Raw genomic sequence first — 22,686 nt, forward strand, 5'->3', positions numbered from 1 at the left:
GTTAGGACCAGGGTCCATATCACAACACTGTTAGGACCAGGGTCCTATAGGACAACACTGTTAGGACCAGGGTCCACATCACAACACTGTTAGGACCAGGTCCTCTAGGACAACACTGTTAGGACCAGGGTCCTCTAGGACAACACTGTTAGGACCAGGGTCCTCTAGGACAACACTGTTAGGACCAGGGTCCTCTAGGACAACACTGTTAGGACCAGGGTCCACATCACAACACTGTTAGGACCAGGGTCCTATAGGACAACACTGTTAGGACCAGGGTCCATATCACAACACTGTTAGGACCAGGGTCCTCTAGGACAACACTGTTAGGACCAGGGTCCTCTAGGACAACACTGTTAGGACCAGGGTCCTCTAGGACAACACTGTTAGGACCAGGGTCCTCTAGGACAGCACTGTTAGGACCAGGGTCCTCTAGGACAACACTGTTAGGACCAGGGTCCTCTAGGACAACACTGTTAGGACCAGGGTCCTCTAGGACAACACTGTTAGGACCAGGGTCCTATAGGACAACACTGTTAGGACCAGGGTCCTCTAGGACAACACTGTTAGGACCAGGGTCCTATAGGACAACACTGTTAGGACCAGGGTCCTCTAGGACAACACTGTTAGGACCAGGGTCCATAACACAACACTGTTAGGACCAGGGTCCTCTAGGACAACACTGTTAGGACCAGGGTCCTCTAGGACAACACTGTTAGGACCAGGGTCCTCTAGGACAACACTGTTAGGACAAGGGTCCTATAGGACAACACTGTTAGGACCAGGGTCCTCTAGGACAACACTGTTAGGACCAGGGTCCTCTAGGACAACACTGTTAGGACCAGGGTCCTCTAGGACAACACTGTTAGGACCAGGGTCCACATCACAACACTGTTAGGACCAGGGTCCTATAGGACAACACTGTTAGGACCAGGGTCCATATCACAACACTGTTAGGACCAGGGTCCATATCACAACACTGTTAGGACCAGGGTCCACATCACAACACTGTTAGGACCAGGGTCCTATAGGACAACACTGTTAGGACCAGGGTCCTCTAGGACAACACTGTTAGGACCAGGGTCCTCTAGGACAACACTGTTAGGACCAGGGTCCTCTAGGACAACACTGTTAGGACCAGGGTCCTTCAGGACAACACTGTTAGGACCAGGGTCCTCTAGGACAACACTGTTAGGACCAGGGTCCTTCAGGACAACACTGTTAGGACCAGGGTCCTATAGGACAACACTGTTAGGACCAGGGTCCTCTAGGACAACACTGTTAGGACCAGGGTCCTCTAGGACAACACTGTTAGGACCAGGGTCCTCTAGGACAACACTGTTAGGACCAGGGTCCTCTAGGACAACACTGTTAGGACCAGGGTCCTCTAGGACAACACTGTTAGGACCAGGGTCCTCTAGGACAACACTGTTAGGACCAAGGTCCTATAGGACAACACTGTTAGGACCAGGATCCTATAGGACAACACTGTTAGGACCAGGGTCCTATAGGACAACACTGTTAGGACCAGGGTCCTCTAGGACAACACTGTTAGGACCAGGGTCCATATCACAACACTGTTAGGACCAGGGTCCTCTAGGACAACACTGTTAGGACCAGGGTCCTCTAGGACAACACTGTTAGGACCAGGGTCCTCTAGGACAGCACTGTTAGGACCAGGGTCCTCTAGGACAACACTGTTAGGACCAGGGACCTCTAGGACAACACTGTTAGGACCAGGGTCCTTCAGGACAGCACTGTTAGGACCAGGGTCCATATCACAACACTGTTAGGACCAGGGTCCTATAGGACAACACTGTTAGGACCAGGGTCCACATCACAACACTGTTAGGACCAGGGTCCTCTAGGACAACACTGTTAGGACCAGGGTCCTCTAGGACAACACTGTTAGGACCAGGGTCCTCTAGGACAACACTGTTAGGACCAGGGTCCTCTAGGACAACACTGTTAGGACCAGGGTCCACATCACAACACTGTTAGGACCAGGGTCCTATAGGACAACACTGTTAGGACCAGGGTCCATATCACAACACTGTTAGGACCAGGGTCCTCTAGGACAACACTGTTAGGACCAGGGTCCTCTAGGACAACACTGTTAGGACCAGGGTCCTCTAGGACAACACTGTTAGGACCAGGGTCCTCTAGGACAGCACTGTTAGGACCAGGGTCCTCTAGGACAACACTGTTAGGACCAGGGTCCTCTAGGACAACACTGTTAGGACCAGGGTCCTCTAGGACAACACTGTTAGGACCAGGGTCCTTCAGGACAACACTGTTAGGACCAGGGTCCATATCACAACACTGTTAGGACCAGGGTCCTATAGGACAACACTGTTAGGACCAGGGTCCACATCACAACACTGTTAGGACCAGGGTCCTCTAGGACAACACTGTTAGGACCAGGGTCCTCTAGGACAACACTGTTAGGACCAGGGTCCTCTAGGACAACACTGTTAGGACCAGGGTCCTCTAGGACAACACTGTTAGGACCAGGGTCCTCTAGGACAACACTGTTAGGACCAGGGTCCACATCACAACACTGTTAGGACCAGGGTCCTATAGGACAACACTGTTAGGACCAGGGTCCTCTAGGACAACACTGTTAGGACCAGGGTCCTCTAGGACAACACTGTTAGGACCAGGGTCCATATCACAACACTGTTAGGACCAGGGTCTCTAGGACAACACTGTTAGGACCAGGGTCCTCTAGGACAACACTGTTAGGACCAGGGTCCTCTAGGACAACACTGTTAGGACCAGGGTCCTCTAGGACAACACTGTTAGGACCAGGTCCATATCACAACACTGTTAGGACCAGGGTCCACATCACAACACTGTTAGGACCAGGGTCCTATAGGACAACACTGTTAGGACCAGGGTCCTCTAGGACAACACTGTTAGGACCAGGGTCCTCTAGGACAACACTGTTAGGACCAGGGTCCATATCACAACACTGTTAGGACCAGGGTCCTCTAGGACAACACTGTTAGGACCAGGGTCCTCTAGGACCACACTGTTAGGACCAGGGTCCTCTAGGACAACACTGTTAGGACCAGGGTCCTATAGGACAACACTGTTAGGACCAGGGTCCTCTAGGACAACACTGTTAGGACCAGGGTCCATATCACAACACTGTTAGGACCAGGGTCCTATAGGACAACACTGTTAGGACCAGGGTCCACATCACAACACTGTTAGGACCAGGGTCCTCTAGGACAACACTGTTAGGACCAGGGTCCTCTAGGACAACACTGTTAGGACCAGGGTCCTCTAGGACAACACTGTTAGGACCAGGGTCCTCTAGGACAACACTGTTAGGACCAGGGTCCTCTAGGACAACACTGTTAGGACCAGGGTCCTCTAGGACAACACTGTTAGGACCAGGGTCCTCTAGGACAACACTGTTAGGACCAGGGTCCACATCACAACACTGTTAGGACCAGGGTCCTATAGGACAACACTGTTAGGACCAGGGTCCATATCACAACACTGTTAGGACCAGGGTCCATATCACAACACTGTTAGGACCAGGGTCCACATCACAACACTGTTAGGACCAGGTCCTATAGGACAACACTGTTAGGACCAGGGTCCTCTAGACAACACTGTTAGGACCAGGGTCCATATCACAACACTGTTAGGACCAGGGTCCTCTAGGACAACACTGTTAGGACCAGGGTCCTCTAGGACCACACTGTTAGGACCAGGGTCCTCTAGGACAACACTGTTAGGACCAGGGTCCTATAGGACAACACTGTTAGGACCAGGGTCCTCTAGGACAACACTGTTAGGACCAGGGTCCTCTAGGACAACACTGTTAGGACCAGGTCCTTCAGGACAACACTGTTAGGACCAGGGTCCATATCACAAACACTGTTAGGACCAGGGTCCTATAGGACAACATTGTTAGGACCAGGGTCCACATCACAACACTGTTAGGACCAGGGTCCTCTAGGACAACACTGTTAGGACCAGGGTCCTCTAGGACAACACTGTTAGGACCAGGGTCCTCTAGACAACACTGTTAGGACCAGGGTCCTCTAGGACAACACTGTTAGGACCAGGGTCCTCTAGGGACAACACTGTTAGGACCAGGGTCCTCTAGGACAACACTGTTAGGACCAGGGTCCTCTAGGACAACACTGTTAGGACCAGGGTCCTCTAGGACAACACTGTTAGGACCAGGTCCACATCACAACACTGTTAGGACCAGGGTCCTATAGGACAACACTGTTAGGACCAGGGTCCTCTAGGACAGCACTGTTAGGACCAGGGTCCTCTAGGACAACACTGTTAGGACCAGGGTCCATAACACAACACTGTTAGGACCAGGGTCCTCTAGGACAACACTGTTAGGACCAGGGTCCTCTAGGACAACACTGTTAGGACCAGGGTCCTCTAGGACAACACTGTTAGGACAAGGGTCCTATAGGACAACACTGTTAGGACCAGGGTCCTCTAGGACAACACTGTTAGGACCAGGGTCCTCTAGGACAACACTGTTAGGACCAGGGTCCTCTAGGACAACACTGTTAGGACCAGGGTCCTCTAGGACAACACTGTTAGGACCAGGGTCCTCTAGGACAACACTGTTAGGACCAGGGTCCTTCAGGACAACACTGTTAGGACCAGGGTCCTCTAGGACAACACTGTTAGGACCAGGGTCCTTCAGGACAACACTGTTAGGACCAGGGTCCTATAGGACAACACTGTTAGGACCAGGGTCCTCTAGGACAACACTGTTAGGACCAGGGTCCTCTAGGACAACACTGTTAGGACCAGGGTCCATATCACAACACTGTTAGGACCAGGGTCCTCTAGGACAACACTGTTAGGACCAGGGTCCTCTAGGACAACACTGTTAGGACCAGGGTCCTCTAGGACAACACTGTTAGGACCAGGGTCCTCTAGGACAGCACTGTTAGGACCAGGGTCCTCTAGGACAACACTGTTAGACCAGGTCCTCTAGACAACACTGTTAGGACCAGGGTCCTCTAGGACAACACTGTTAGGACCAGGTCCTTCAGGACAACACTGTTAGGACCAGGTCCATATCACAACACTGTTAGGACCAGGGTCCTATAGGACAACACTGTTAGGACCAGGGTCCACATCACAACACTGTTAGGACCAGGGTCCTCTAGACAACACTGTTAGGACCAGGGTCCTCTAGGACAACACTGTTAGGACCAGGGTCCTCTAGGACAACACTGTTAGGACCAGGGTCCTCTAGGACAACACTGTTAGGACCAGGGTCCTCTAGGACAACACTGTTAGGACCAGGGTCCACATCACAACACTGTTAGGACCAGGGTCCTATAGGACAACACTGTTAGGACCAGGGTCCTCTAGGACAACACTGTTAGGACCAGGGTCCTCTAGGACAACACTGTTAGGACCAGGGTCCATATCACAACACTGTTAGGACCAGGGTCCTCTAGGACAACACTGTTAGGACCAGGGTCCTCTAGGACAACACTGTTAGGACCAGGGTCCTCTAGGACAACACTGTTAGGACCAGGGTCCTCTAGGACAACACTGTTAGGACCAGGGTCCATATCACAACACTGTTAGGACCAGGGTCCACATCACAACACTGTTAGGACCAGGGTCCTATAGGACAACACTGTTAGGACCAGGGTCCTCTAGGACAACACTGTTAGGACCAGGGTCCTCTAGGACAACACTGTTAGGACCAGGGTCCATATCACAACACTGTTAGGACCAGGGTCCTCTAGGACAACACTGTTAGGACCAGGGTCCTCTAGGACCACACTGTTAGGACCAGGGTCCTCTAGGACAACACTGTTAGGACCAGGGTCCTATAGGACAACACTGTTAGGACCAGGGTCCTCTAGGACAACACTGTTAGGACCAGGGTCCATATCACAACACTGTTAGGACCAGGGTCCTATAGGACAACACTGTTAGGACCAGGGTCCACATCACAACACTGTTAGGACCAGGGTCCTCTGGGACAACACTGTTAGGACCAGGGTCCTCTAGGACAACACTGTTAGGACCAGGGTCCTCTAGGACAACACTGTTAGGACCAGGGTCCTCTAGGACAACACTGTTAGGACCAGGGTCCTCTAGGACAACACTGTTAGGACCAGGGTCCTCTAGGACAACACTGTTAGGACCAGGGTCCTCTAGGACAACACTGTTAGGACCAGGGTCCACATCACAACACTGTTAGGACCAGGGTCCTATAGGACAACACTGTTAGGACCAGGGTCCATATCACAACACTGTTAGGACCAGGGTCCATATCACAACACTGTTAGGACCAGGGTCCACATCACAACACTGTTAGGACCAGGGTCCTATAGGACAACACTGTTAGGACCAGGGTCCTCTAGGACAACACTGTTAGGACCAGGGTCCATATCACAACACTGTTAGGACCAGGGTCCTCTAGGACAACACTGTTAGGACCAGGGTCCTCTAGGACAACACTGTTAGGACCAGGGTCCTCTAGGACAACACTGTTAGGACCAGGGTCCTATAGGACAACACTGTTAGGACCAGGGTCCTCTAGACAACACTGTTAGGACCAGGGTCCTCTAGGACAACACTGTTAGGACCAGGGTCCTTCAGGACAACACTGTTAGGACCAGGGTCCATATCACAACACTGTTAGGACCAGGGTCCTATAGGACAACACTGTTAGGACCAGGGTCCACATCACAACACTGTTAGGACCAGGGTCCTCTAGGACAACACTGTTAGGACCAGGGTCCTCTAGGACAACACTGTTAGGACCAGGGTCCTCTAGGACAACACTGTTAGGACCAGGGTCCTCTAGGACAACACTGTTAGGACCAGGGTCCTCTAGGACAACACTGTTAGGACCAGGGTCCTCTAGGACAACACTGTTAGGACCAGGGTCCTCTAGGACAACACTGTTAGGACCAGGGTCCTCTAGGACAACACTGTTAGGACCAGGGTCCACATCACAACACTGTTAGGACCAGGGTCCTATAGGACAACACTGTTAGGACCAGGGTCCTCTAGGACAGCACTGTTAGGACCAGGGTCCTCTAGGACAACACTGTTAGGACCAGGGTCCATAACACAACACTGTTAGGACCAGGGTCCTCTAGGACAACACTGTTAGGACCAGGGTCCTCTAGGACAACACTGTTAGGACCAGGGTCCTCTAGGACAACACTGTTAGGACCAGGGTCCTCTAGGACAACACTGTTAGGACAAGGGTCCTATAGGACAACACTGTTAGGACCAGGGTCCTCTAGGACAACACTGTTAGGACCAGGGTCCTCTAGGACAACACTGTTAGGACCAGGGTCCTCTAGGACAACACTGTTAGGACCAGGGTCCTCTAGGACAACACTGTTAGGACCAGGGTCCTCTAGGACAACACTGTTAGGACCAGGGTCCTTCAGGACAACACTGTTAGGACCAGGGTCCTCTAGGACAACACTGTTAGGACCAGGGTCCTTCAGGACAACACTGTTAGGACCAGGGTCCTATAGGACAACACTGTTAGGACCAGGGTCCTCTAGGACAACACTGTTAGGACCAGGGTCCTCTAGGACAACACTGTTAGGACCAGGGTCCTCTAGGACAACACTGTTAGGACCAGGGTCCTCTAGGACAACACTGTTAGGACCAGGGTCCTCTAGGACAACACTGTTAGGACCAGGGTCCTCTAGGACAACACTGTTAGGACCAAGGTCCTATAGGACAACACTGTTAGGACCAGGATCCTATAGGACAACACTGTTAGGACCAGGGTCCTATAGGACAACACTGTTAGGACCAGGGTCCTCTAGGACAACACTGTTAGGACCAGGGTCCATATCACAACACTGTTAGGACCAGGGTCCTCTAGGACAACACTGTTAGGACCAGGGTCCTCTAGGACAACACTGTTAGGACCAGGGTCCTCTAGGACAGCACTGTTAGGACCAGGGTCCTCTAGGACAACACTGTTAGGACCAGGGACCTCTAGGACAACACTGTTAGGACCAGGGTCCTTCAGGACAGCACTGTTAGGACCAGGGTCCATATCACAACACTGTTAGGACCAGGGTCCTATAGGACAACACTGTTAGGACCAGGGTCCACATCACAACACTGTTAGGACCAGGGTCCACATCTAGGACAACACTGTTAGGACCAGGGTCCTCTAGGACAACACTGTTAGGACCAGGGTCCTCTAGGACAACACTGTTAGGACCAGGGTCCTCTAGGACAACACTGTTAGGACCAGGGTCCTCATCACAACACTGTTAGGACCAGGGTCCTCTAGGAGGACCAGGGTCCTATAGGACAACACTGTTAGGACCAGGGTCCATAGGACAACACTGTTAGGACCAGGGTCCTCTAGGACAACACTGTTAGGACCAGGGTCCTCTAGGACAACACTAGTTAGGACCAGGGTCCTCTAGGACACTGTTAGGACCAGGGTCCTCTAGGACAGCACTGTTAGGACCAGGGTCCTCTAGGACAACACTGTTAGGACCAGGGTCCTCTAGGACAACACTGTTAGGACCAGGGTCCTCTAGGACAACACTGTTAGGACCAGGGTCCTTCAGGACAACACTGTTAGGACCAGGGTCCATATCACAACACTGTTAGGACCAGGGTCCTATAGGACAACACTGTTAGGACCAGGGTCCACATCACAACACTGTTAGGACCAGGGTCCTCTAGGACAACACTGTTAGGACCAGGGTCCTCTAGGACAACACTGTTAGGACCAGGGTCCTCTAGGACAACACTGTTAGGACCAGGGTCCTCTAGGACAACACTGTTAGGACCAGGGTCCTCTAGGACAACACTGTTAGGACCAGGGTCCACATCACAACACTGTTAGGACCAGGGTCCTATAGGACAACACTGTTAGGACCAGGGTCCTCTAGGACAACACTGTTAGGACCAGGGTCCTCTAGGACAACACTGTTAGGACCAGGGTCCATATCACAACACTGTTAGGACCAGGGTCCTCTAGGACAACACTGTTAGGACCAGGGTCCTCTAGGACAACACTGTTAGGACCAGGGTCCTCTAGGACAACACTGTTAGGACCAGGGTCCATATCACAACACTGTTAGGACCAGGGTCCACATCACAACACTGTTAGGACCAGGGTCCTATAGGACAACACTGTTAGGACCAGGGTCCTCTAGGACAACACTGTTAGGACCAGGGTCCTCTAGGACAACACTGTTAGGACCAGGGTCCATATCACAACACTGTTAGGACCAGGGTCCTCTAGGACAACACTGTTAGGACCAGGGTCCTCTAGGACCACACTGTTAGGACCAGGGTCCTCTAGGACAACACTGTTAGGACCAGGGTCCTATAGGACAACACTGTTAGGACCAGGGTCCTCTAGGACAACACTGTTAGGACCAGGGTCCATATCACAACACTGTTAGGACCAGGGTCCTATAGGACAACACTGTTAGGACCAGGGTCCACATCACAACACTGTTAGGACCAGGGTCCTCTAGGACAACACTGTTAGGACCAGGGTCCTCTAGGACAACACTGTTAGGACCAGGGTCCTCTAGGACAACACTGTTAGGACCAGGGTCCTCTAGGACAACACTGTTAGGACCAGGGTCCTCTAGGACAACACTGTTAGGACCAGGGTCCTCTAGGACAACACTGTTAGGACCAGGGTCCTCTAGGACAACACTGTTAGGACCAGGGTCCACATCACAACACTGTTAGGACCAGGGTCCTATAGGACAACACTGTTAGGACCAGGGTCCATATCACAACACTGTTAGGACCAGGGTCCATATCACAACACTGTTAGGACCAGGGTCCACATCACAACACTGTTAGGACCAGGGTCCTATAGGACAACACTGTTAGGACCAGGGTCCTCTAGGACAACACTGTTAGGACCAGGGTCCATATCACAACACTGTTAGGACCAGGGTCCTCTAGGACAACACTGTTAGGACCAGGGTCCTCTAGGACCACACTGTTAGGACCAGGGTCCTCTAGGACAACACTGTTAGGACCAGGGTCCTATAGGACAACACTGTTAGGACCAGGGTCCTCTAGGACAACACTGTTAGGACCAGGGTCCTCTAGGACAACACTGTTAGGACCAGGGTCCTTCAGGACAACACTGTTAGGACCAGGGTCCATATCACAACACTGTTAGGACCAGGGTCCTATAGGACAACATTGTTAGGACCAGGGTCCACATCACAACACTGTTAGGACCAGGGTCCTCTAGGACAACACTGTTAGGACCAGGGTCCTCTAGGACAACACTGTTAGGACCAGGGTCCTCTAGGACAACACTGTTAGGACCAGGGTCCTCTAGGACAACACTGTTAGGACCAGGGTCCTCTAGGACAACACTGTTAGGACCAGGGTCCTCTAGGACAACACTGTTAGGACCAGGGTCCTCTAGGACAACACTGTTAGGACCAGGGTCCTCTAGGACAACACTGTTAGGACCAGGGTCCACATCACAACACTGTTAGGACCAGGGTCCTATAGGACAACACTGTTAGGACCAGGGTCCATATCACAACACTGTTAGGACCAGGGTCCATATCACAACACTGTTAGGACCAGGGTCCACATCACAACACTGTTAGGACCAGGGTCCTATAGGACAACACTGTTAGGACCAGGGTCCTCTAGGACAACACTGTTAGGACCAGGGTCCATATCACAACACTGTTAGGACCAGGGTCCTCTAGGACAACACTGTTAGGACCAGGGTCCTCTAGGACCACACTGTTAGGACCAGGGTCCTCTAGGACAACACTGTTAGGACCAGGGTCCTATAGGACAACACTGTTAGGACCAGGGTCCTCTAGGACAACACTGTTAGGACCAGGGTCCTCTAGGACAACACTGTTAGGACCAGGGTCCTTCAGGACAACACTGTTAGGACCAGGGTCCATATCACAACACTGTTAGGACCAGGGTCCTATAGGACAACATTGTTAGGACCAGGGTCCACATCACAACACTGTTAGGACCAGGGTCCTCTAGGACAACACTGTTAGGACCAGGGTCCTCTAGGACAACACTGTTAGGACCAGGGTCCTCTAGGACAACACTGTTAGGACCAGGGTCCTCTAGGACAACACTGTTAGGACCAGGGTCCACATCACAACACTGTTAGGACCAGGGTCCTATAGGACAACACTGTTAGGACCAGGGTCCATATCACAACACTGTTAGGACCAGGGTCCACATCACAACACTGTTAGGACCAGGGTCCTATAGGACAACACTGTTAGGACCAGGGTCCTCTAGGACAACACTGTTAGGACCAGGGTCCTCTAGGACAACACTGTTAGGACCAGGGTCCATATCACAACACTGTTAGGACCAGGGTCCTCTAGGACAACACTGTTAGGACCAGGGTCCTCTAGGACCACACTGTTAGGACCAGGGTCCTCTAGGACAACACTGTTAGGACCAGGGTCCTATAGGACAACACTGTTAGGACCAGGGTCCTCTAGGACAACACTGTTAGGACCAGGGTCCTATAAGACAACACTGTTAGGACCAGGGTCCTCTAGGACAACACTGTTAGGACCAGGGTCCTTTAGGACAACACTGTTAGGACCAGGGTCCATATCACAATACTGTTTTTCCCTCTAGCTGGAACAATAGTCTGCAACACAGGCATGTTTAGTTCACGACCAACAACACACACCCTTACCCCTCCTCCCTCTCTCCTCCATCTGTCCTCTCTCCTTCCTCTCTCTCATCCTTGTCTCTCTCTCTCCTCACTCTCTCCCTCTCTCTCCTCCCTCTCTCCTTTCTCCCTCATCTCACCTCTCTTCTAACTCGCTCTCTGTCCTCCGTCTCTCTCATCCTTGTCTCTCTCTCTCCTCCCTCTCTCCCACCTCTCTCTCTCTCTCTCTATCTCTCTCTCTCATCCTCTCTCTCTCTCTCTCTCTCTCTCTCTCTCATCCTCTCGCTCTCTCTTTCATCCTTGTCTCTTCTCTCTCCTTCCTGTCTCTCTCTCCTCTCTCTCTTGCTCTCTCATCCTTGTCTCTTTCCTCTCCTCTCTATATCTCCCTCCTCTCTCATCCTTGTCTCTTCTCTCTCCTCTCTCTCTCTCCTCCCTCTCTCCCTCTCATCTGTCTCTTCTCTCTCCTCCCTCTCTCATCCTTGTCTCTCTCTCTCTCATCCTTGTCTCTTCTCTCTCCTCTCTCTCTCCCTCTCTATCATCCTTGTCTCTTCTCTCTCCTCCCTCTCTCCCTCTCTCTCATCCTTGTCTCTCTCTCTCTCATCCTTTGTCTCTCTCTCTCATCCTTGTCTCTTCTCTCTCCTCTCTCTCTCTCCTCCCTCTCTCTCATCATTGTCTCTCCTCTCTCTCTCTCTTCTCTCTCCTCTCTCTCTCTCCTCCCTCTCTCTCATCATTGTCTCTCCTCTCTCTCTCTCTCTCTCTCTCTCTTCTCTCTTCTCTCTCTCTCCTCCCTCTCTCTCTTCTCTCTCCTTCTTGTCTCTCTAGGCCATGCCAGAACAGTAGCGTTCCTGTCCCACGGTGGTCTGAACAGTATCTATGAAGCGATGTACCACGGTGTCCCTGTCGTGGGACTACCTCTGTTTGGGGACCACTACGACACTATGACCCGGGTGGAGGCTAAAGGGATGGGCATCATGGTTCACTGGAAGAGTATGACAGAGGAGGAGCTGTACCAGGCACTGGCCACTGTTATCAACAATAACAAGTACATGAACACTGCACCACACTCAGTTCAGTTATGGCTCAGTACTGCCATCTGGTGTCTCAGTGTGGTACTGCACCACACTCAGTTCAGTTTTGGCTCACTACTGCCATCTGGTGTCTCAGTGTGGTACTGCACCACACTCAGTTCAGTTTGGGCTCACTACTGTCATCTGGTGTCTCAGTGTGGTACTGCACCACACTCACTGCACTGAATGCAATTTACATCAACACACACAACCTCTCTGTTTTTAACTGTGTGTGTGTGTGTGTGTGTGTGTGTGTGTGTGTGTGTTCTAGGTATCGTCAGCGTGCCCAGGTGCTCTCTTCCATCCATAAGGACCAACCAGGTCACCCGGTAACAAGAGCTGTCTATTGGATAAACTACATCCTCCGTCACCACGGCGCCGACCACTTACGATCCTCTGTCTACACTGTCCCCACCTACCAGTACTTCCTATTGGACGTTGTGCTGGTCGTAGGGGCGGGGCTGGCCCTGATTGGCTACTTGCTTTACCGGATAGCAGGGCTACTAAGGTCAAAGGTTAAGGTTGAGGAGCGGTGGGGAGAGGTTACCCACGGTGACGGCGACGACAAGGCAAACGGACATTGCCATAGCAACGGAGCGGTCGCTAATGGGAAGCACAAACGTAACGGAGCGCCGGTGAAGAACGACAAGAAGATGAAGTAAAAGGGGCGGAGACTCTGTCCTGGGGTCAGAGGTCGGAGAGGAAGCTGATTCTACTGTAGAGATTTTAGGGTTTAAGGGAGAACAGAACACTCCTCGTTCTGGGAGACTGCAGAAAGACAGGGATGAGATGTGTGTGTGTGTGTGTGTGTGTGTGTTTGTGTGTGTGTGTGTGTGTGTGTGTGTGTGTGTGTGTGTGTGTGTGTGTGTGTGTTTGTGTGTGTGTGTGTGTGTGTGTGTGTGTGTGTGTGTGTGTGTGTGTGTGGTTCGTTTCATGGGAAGGGAAGAGGGTAACAACCAATGCTTACAAAACAACAACAACAACCACCAAGGAGCTGGAAAGTCCAAAAGTCCCTCCCCCCCTCTCTCCCTCCCTCCTCTCTTTCTTCCTCTTTGTCTCCCCTCCTCTCTCTCCCCCCTCCCTCCTCTCCTCCTCTCTCTCCCCCTCCCTCCTCTCCTCCTCTCTCTCCTCCTCTCTCCCCCTCCCTCCTCTCCTCCCCTCTCTCCTCCTCTCCTCCTCTCTCCCCCTCCCTCCTCTCCTCCCCTCTCTCCCCCTCCCTCCTCTCCTCCCCTCTCTCCCCCTCCCTCCTCTCCTCCTCTCTCCCCCTCCCTCCTCTCCTCCTCTCTCTCCCCCTCCCTCCCCTCCCTCCTCTCCTCCTCTCTCTCCCCCTCCTCCCCTCCCTCCTCTCCTCCTCTCTCCTCCCCTCCCTCCTCTCCTCCTCTCTCCCCCTCCCTCCTCTCCTCCTCTCTCTCCCCCTCCCTCCTCTCCTCCTCTCCTCCTCTCTCCCCCTCCCTCCTCTCCTCCTCTCCTCCTCTCTCCCCCTCCCTCCTCTCCTCCCCTCTCTCTCCTCCCCTCCCTCCTCTCCTCCTCCCCTCCCTCCTCTCCCCCTCCTCTCCTCCCCTCTCTCTCCTCCCCCCTCCCTCCTCTCCTCCTCCCCTCCCTCCTCTCCTCCTCTCTCCCCCTCCCTCCTCTCCTCCTCTCTCTCCCCCTCCCTCCTCTCCTCCCTCCTCTCCTCCTCTCTCCCCCTCCCTCCTCTCCTCCTCTCTCTCCCCCTCCCTCCTCTCCTCCTCCCTCTCCTCCTCTCTCCCCCTCCCTCCTCTCCTCCTCTCTCCCCCTCCCTCCTCTCCTCCTCCCTCTCCTCCTCTCTCTCCCCCTCCCTGGAATGGAAGGAGGAAGAAGAGGGTCCCTAAACAACACCAACAAAGTTAAACTATGTGGTTTTGAAGGAGAATCGCTGCTCACCAAGCGGCTGTGGATAAACATGTATTTATTATGTATAACAACAACACGCTAAGCCATTCTTTAATCAGATTATATTTTATTTATTTAATTTCACTCATCAATCAGTTAAACTGCAGTGTACAGTACATCCTAACAGGGTTGGAATTATACCAGATGTTATGTTGGTAAGATATACAGTATAATTAGATATAATATCTGGTATAATGTGTTTTAATATTAGAATATTTAAATCTTTAAATTTATTTTTTGACACTGATGTTAAAATGTTTTAAATTAACTTGTCTGTCAGGGTGTGAAACCATGTTGTAAATATAAACATGTCAACAAACAAACAAGCTAAATAAACATTTGTTTGCAGCATTTGAATAATGTGTGTGGTTGCTGAGTAAGGAACTGAAAGAGCCTCACAGACACACCTGGCTGATATCACTACAGACTCTGGGTGGGTCCTAGACTGGCTGATATCACTACAGACTCTGGGTGGGTCCTAGACTGGCTGATATCACTACAGACTCTGGGTGGGTCCTAGACTGGCTGATATCACTACAGGCTCTGGGTGGGTCCTAGACTGGCTGATATCACTACAGACTCTGGGTGGGTCCTAGACTGGCTGATATCACTACAGACTCTGGGTGGGTCCTAGACTGGCCGATATCACTACAGACTCTGGGTGGGTCCTAGACTGGCTGATATCACTACAGACTCTGGGTGGGTCCTAGACTGGCTGATATCACTACAGACTCTGGGTGGGTCCTAGACTGGCTGATATCACTACAGACTCTGGGTGGGTCCTAGACTGGCTGATATCACTACAGACTCTGGGTGGGTCCTAGACTGGCTGATATCACTACAGACTCTGGGTGGGTCCTAGACTGGCTGATATCACTACAGACTCTGGGTGGGTCCTAGACTGGCTGATATCACTACAGACTCTGGGTGGGTCCTAGACTGGCTGATATCACTACAGACTCTGGGTGGGTCCTAGACTGGCCGATATCACTACAGACTCTGGGTGGGTCCTAGACTGGCCGATATCACTACAGACTCTGGGTGGGTCCTAGACTGGCTGATATCACTACAGACTCTGGGTGGGTCCTAGACTGGCTGATATCACTACAGACTCTGGGTGGGTCCTAGACTGGCTGATATCACTACAGACTCTGGGTGGGTCCTAGACTGGCTGATATCACTACAGACTCTGGGTGGGTCCTAGACTGGCTGATATCACTACAGACTCTGGGTGGGTCCTAGACTGGCTGATATCACTACAGACTCTGGGTGGGTCCTAGACTGGCCGATATCACTACAGACTCTGGGTGGGTCCTAGACTGGCCGATATCACTACAGACTCTGGGTGGGTCCTAGACTGGCTGATATCACTACAGACTCTGGGTGGGTCCTAGACTGGCTGATATCACTACAGACTCTGGGTGCTAGACTGGCTGATATCACTACAGACTCTGGGTGGGTCCTAGACTGGCTGATATCACTACAGACTCTGGGTGGGTAAGGGTTAACACCACCTAGACTGGCTGATATCACTACAGACTCTGGGTGCTAGACTGGCTGATATCACTACAGGCTCTGGGTGGGTCCTAGACTGGCTGATATCACTACAGACTCTGGGTGGGTCCTAGACTGGCTGATATCACTACAGGCTCTGGGTGGGTCCTAGACTGGCTGATATCACTACAGACTCTGGGTGGGTCCTAGACTGACTGATATCACTACAGACTCTGGGTGGGTCCTAGACTGGCTGATATCACTACAGACTCTGGGTGGGTCCTAGACTGGCTGATATCACTACAGACTCTGGGTGGGTCCTAGACTGGCTGATATCACTACAGACTCTGGGTGGGTCCTAGACTGGCTGATATCACTACAGACTCTGGGTGGGTCCTAGACTGGCTGATATCACTACAGACTCTGGGTGGGTCCTAGACTGGCTGATATCACTACAGACTCTGGGTGGGTAAGGGTTAACACCACCTAGACTGGCTGATATCACTACAGACTCTGGGTGCTAGACTGGCTGATATCACTACAGGCTCTGGGTGGGTCCTAGACTGGCTGATATCACTACAGACTCTGGGTGGGTCCTAGACTGGCTGATATCACTACAGGCTCTGGGTGGGTCCTAGACTAGCTGATATCACTACAGATTCTGGGTGGGTCCTAGACTGGCTGATATCACTACAGGCTCTGGGTGGGTCCTAGACTGACTGATATCACTACAGGCTCTGGGTGGGTCCTAGACTGGCTGATATCACTACAGACTCTGGGTGCTAGACTGGCTGATATCACTACAGGCTCTGGGTGGGTCCTAGACTGGCTGATATCACTACAGACTCTGGGTGGGTCCTAGACTGGCTGATATCACTACAGACTCTGGGTGGGTCCTAGACTGGTTGATATACTACAGACTCTGGGTGGGTCCTAGACTGGCTGATATCACTACAGACTCTGGGTGGGTCCTAGACTGGCTGATATCACTACAGACTCTGGGTGGGTCCTAGACTGGCTGATATCACTACAGACTCTGGGTGGGTCCTAGACTGGCTGATATCACTACAGACTCTGGGTGGGTAAGGGTTAACACCACCTAGACTGGCTGATATCACTACAGACTCTGGGTGGGTAAGGGTTAACACCACCTAGACTGGCTGATATCACTACAGACTCTGGGTCCTAGACTGGCTGATATCACTACAGACTCTGGGTCCTAGACTGGCTGATATCACTACAGACTCTGGGTCCTAGACTGGCTGATATCACTACAGACTCTGGGTCCTAGACTGGCTGATATCACGACAGACTCTGGGTGGGTCCTAGACTGGCTGATATCACTACAGACTCTGGGTGGGTCCTAGACTGGCTGATATCACGACAGACTCTGAGTGGGTCCTAGACTGGCTGATATCACGACAGACTCTGAGTGGGTCCTAGACTGGCTGATATCACTACAGACTCTGGGTGGGTCCTAGACTGGCTGATATCACTACAGACTCTGGGTGGGTCCTAGACTGGCTGATATCACTACAGACTCTGGGTGGGTAAGGGTTAACACCACCTAGACTGGCTGATATCACTACAGACTCTGGGTGGGTAAGGGTTAACACCACCTAGACTGGCTGATATCACTACAGACTCTGGGTGGGTCCTAGACTGGCTGATATCACTACAGACTCTGGGTGCTAGACTGGCTGATATCACTACAGACTCTGGGTGGGTAAGGGTTAACACCACCTAGACTGGCTGATATCACTACAGACTCTGGGTGGGTCCTAGACTTGCTGATATCACTACAGGCTCTGGGTGGGTCCTAGACTGGCTGATATCACTACAGGCTCTGGGTGGGTCCTAGACTGGCTGATATCACTACAGGCTCTGGGTGGGTCCTAGACTGGCTGATATCACTACAGACTCTGGGTGGGTCCTAGACTGGCTGATATCACTACAGACTCTGGGTGGGTCCTAGACTGGCTGATATCACTACAGACTCTGGGTGGGTCCTAAACACTACAGTGAATACTACAGTATACTACAGTCATGTCCCCAAAATAACTACAGTGAATACTACAGTAAATACTACAGTCATGTCCCCCAAAACACTACAGTAAATACTATAGTATACTACAGTCATGTCCCCAAAACACTACAGTAAATACTATAGCAGTATACTACAGTCATGTCCCCCAAAACACTACAGTAAATACTATAGCAGTATACTACAGTCATGTCCCCCAAAATCACTACAGTAAATACTATAGCAGTATACTACAGTCATGTCCCCAAAAACACTACAGTGAATACTATAGCAGTATACTGCAGTCATGTCCCCAAAAATACTACAAGGAATACTACAGTCATGTCCCCCAAAACACTACAGTGAATACTATAGTAGTATACTACAGTCATGTCCCCAAAACACTACAGTAAATACTATAGCAGTATACTACAGTCATGTCCCCCAAAACACTACAGTAAATACTATAGCAGTATACTACAGTCATGTCCCCCAAAATCACTACAGTAAATACTATAGCAGTATACTACAGTCATGTCCCCAAAAACACTACAGTGAAAACTATAGCAGTATACTGCAGTCATGTCCCCAAAAATACTACAGGGAATACTACAGTCATGTCCCCCAAAACACTACAGTGAATACTATAGTAGTATACTACAGTCATGTCCCCAAAAACACTACAGTGAATACTACAGTCATGTCCCCAAAACACTACAGTAAATACTATAGCAGTATACTACAGTCATGTCCCCAAAAACACTACAGTGAATACTACAGTATACTACAGTCATGTCCCCCAAAACACTACAGTGAATACTATAGCAGTATACTACAGTCATGTCCCCAAAACACTACATTAAATACTACAGTATCCTACAATCATGTCCCCCAAAACACTACAGTGAATACTACAGTCATGTCAGTGAATACTACAGTCATGTCCCCCAAAACACTACAGTAAATACTATAGTATACTACAGTATGTCCCCCAAAACACTACAGTCAAATGTCCCCAAAAACACTACAGTGAATACTACAGTATACTACAGTCATGTCCCCCAAAACACTACAGTATATACTACAGTATACTACAGTCATGTCCCCAAAACACTACAGTGAATACTACAGTATACTACAGTCATGTCCCCCAAAACACTACAGTAAACACTACAGTATACTACAGTCATGTCCCCAAAATCACTACAGTGAATACTACAGTATACTACAGTATCCCCCAAAACACTACAGTAATACTATAGTAGTATACTATCATGTCCCCAAAAACCTACAGTAAATACTATAGCAGTATACTACAGTCATGTCCCCAAAAACACTACAGTGAATACTACAGTCATGTCCCCAAAACACTACAGTAAATACTATAGCAGTATACTACAGTCATGTCCCCAAAAACACTACAGTGAATACTACAGTATACTACAGTCATGTCCCCCAAAACACTACAGTGAATACTATAGCAGTATACTACAGTCATGTCCCCAAAACACTACATTAAATACTACAGTATACTACAATCATGTCCCCAAAAACACTACAGTGAATACTACAGTCATGTCCCCCAAAACACTACAGTGAATACTACAGTCATGTCCCCCAAAACACTACAGTAAATACTATAGCAGTATACTACAGTCATGTCCCCCAAAACACTACAGTAAATACTACAGTATACTACAGTCATGTCCCTCAAAACACTACAGTGAATACTACAGTATACTACAGTCATGTCCCCCAAAACACTACAGTATATACTACAGTATACTACAGTCATGTCCCCCAAAACACTACAGTGAATACTACAGTATACTACAGTCATGTCCCCCAAAACACTACAGTAAACACTACAGTATACTACAGTCATGTCCCCAAAATCACTACAGTGAATACTACAGTATACTACAGTCATGTCCCCCAAAACACTACAGTGAATACTATAGTAGTATACTACAGTCATGTCCCCCAAACACTACAGTAAATACTACAGTATACTACAGTCATGTCCCCCAAAACACTACAGTGTATTCTACAGTCATGTCCCCCAAATCACTACAGTAAATACTATAGTATACTACAGTCATGTTCCCCAAAACACTACAGTAAATACTACAGTATACTACAGTCATGTCCCCCAAAACACTACAGTAAATACTATAGTATACTACAGTCATGTCCCCCAAAACACTACAGTAAATACTATAGCAGTATACTACAGTCATGTCCCCAAAACACTACAGTAAATACTATAGCAGTATACTACAGTCATGTCCCCAAAACACTACAGTAAATACTATAGCACTATACTACAGTCATGTCCCCCAAAACACTACAGTGAATACTACAGTATACTACAGTCATGTCCCCCAAAACACTACAGTAAATACTATAGCAGTATACTACAGTCATGTTCCCCAAAACACTACAGTAAATACTACAGTATACTATAGTCATATCCACTAAAACTCTACAGTGAATACTATAGTATTTAAATATAGTAATACTACTGTATGTAAGCCATTGTATATTATAGTATTTTTCTGAGCTGTTCTGGCCTGCTGGTTCATCCACAATAGCTTCTGGGGCCGTGCTGGAAAGGACAAGGTGAAGGGCGATGTAGGGGTCTGGACGGGTCGCTCTGGTACTATGGCTTCTGGGGCCGTTCTGGAAAGGACAAGGTGAAGGGCGATGTAGGGGTCTGGACGGGTCGCTCTGGTACTATAGCTTCTGGGGCCGTGCTGGAAAGGACAAGGTGAAGGGCGATGTAGGGGTCTGGACGGGTCGCTCTGGTACTATAGCTTCTGGGGCCGTGCTAGAATGGACAAGGTGAAAGGCGATGTAGGAGTCTGGACGGGTCGCTCTGGTACTATAGCTTCTGGGGCCGTGCTGGAAAGGACAAGGTGAAGGGCGATGTAGGGGTCTGGACGGGTCGCTCTGGTACTATAGCTTCTGGGGCCGTGCTGGAAAGGACAAGGTGAAGGGCGATGTAGGGGTCTGGACGGGTCGCTCTGGTACTATAGCTTCTTGGGCCGTGCTGGAAAGGACAAGGTGAAGGTCGATGTAGGGGTCTGGACGGATCGCTCTGGTACTATAGCTTCTGGGGCCGTGCTGGAAAGGACAAGGTGAAGGGCGATGTAGGGGTCTGGACGGTCGCTCTGGTACTATAGCTTCTGGGGCCGTGCTGGAAAGGACAAGGTGAAGGGCGATGTAGGGGTCTGGACGGTCGCTCTGGTACTATAGCTTCTGGGGCCGTCTGGAAAGGACAAGGTGAAGGGCGATGTAGGGGTCTGGACGGGTCGCTCTGGTACTATAGCTTCTGGGGCCATGCTGGAAAGGACAAGGGGACGGTCGCTCTGGTACTATAGGGGGCCGTGCTGGAAAGGACAAGGTGAAGGGCCATGTAGTGGTCTGGACGGGTCACTAGGGTACTATAGCTTCTGGGGCCGTGCTGGAAAGGACAAGGTGAAGGGCCATGTAGTGGTCTGGACGGGTCACTAGGGTACTATAGCTTCTGGGGCCATGCTGGAAAGGACAAGGGCAATGTAGGGGTCTGGACGGGTCGCTCTGGTACTATAGACGCTATAACCGCAGTCTTCAACAACTAATTTGACACAGCGACGGTAAGGCTAAAAGTCATTTGACACAACGGCAGTAGTCTACAAGTCATTTGACACAACGGCAGTAGTCTACAAGTCATTTGACACAACGGCAGTATGGCTACAAGTCATTTGACACAACGGCAGTAGTCTACAAGTCATTTGACACAACGGCAGTATGGCTACAAGACACAACGGCATTATGGCTACAAGTCATTTGACACAACGGCAGTAGTCAACAAGTCATTTGACACAACGGCAGTATGGCTACAAGTCACAACGGCAGTATGGCTACAAGACACAACGGCAGTATGGCTACAAGTCACAACGGCAGTATGGCTACAAGACACAACGGCAGTATGGCTACAAGTCACAACGGCAGTATGGCTACAAGTCACAACGGCAGTATGGCTACAAGTCACAACGGCAGTATGGCTACAAGTCACAACGGGGCAGTATGGCTACAAGTCATTTGACACAACGGCAGTATGGCTACAAGTCATTTGACACAACGGCAGTAGTCTACAAGTCATTTGACACAACGGCAGTAGTCTACAAGTCATTTGACACAACGGCAGTAGTCTACAACTCATTTGACACAACGGCAGTAGTCTACAAAGAATTTGACACAACGGCAGTAGTCTACAAGTCATTTGACACAACGGCAGTAGTCTACAAAGAATTTGACACAACGGCAGTAGTCTACCAGTCATTTGACACAACGGCAGTATGGCTAAAACTCATTTGACACAACGGCAGTATCTACAAGTCATTTGACACAACAGCAGTAGTCTACAAGTCATTTGACACAAGGGCAGTAGTCTACAAGTCATTTGACACAACGGCAGTAGTCTACAACTCATTTGACACAACAGCAGTATGGCTACAACTCATTTGACACAA

At 50.4% G+C, this 22,686-nt stretch overlaps 1 protein-coding gene across 1 annotated transcript in view; it reads left to right on the forward strand.

The window, feature by feature from the left end:
- The window catches only part of ugt8 (UDP glycosyltransferase 8), an 84,939-nt gene extending 71,040 nt beyond the window's left edge, over positions 1 to 13,899 (forward strand). Inside the window, exons 5-6 of the mRNA XM_065015785.1 lie at positions 12,497 to 12,716; positions 13,013 to 13,899. Of these exons, the coding sequence (XP_064871857.1) occupies positions 12,497 to 12,716; positions 13,013 to 13,403 (611 nt within the window). The 3' untranslated portion in view covers positions 13,404 to 13,899. The remainder of the gene's footprint in view (positions 1 to 12,496; positions 12,717 to 13,012) is intronic.
- Positions 13,900 to 22,686: the final 8,787 nt, after the last annotated feature.

This window comes from Oncorhynchus nerka, unplaced genomic scaffold (genome assembly GCF_034236695.1).
Source record: "Oncorhynchus nerka isolate Pitt River unplaced genomic scaffold, Oner_Uvic_2.0 unplaced_scaffold_1276, whole genome shotgun sequence".
NCBI lineage: Eukaryota > Metazoa > Chordata > Actinopteri > Salmoniformes > Salmonidae > Oncorhynchus > Oncorhynchus nerka.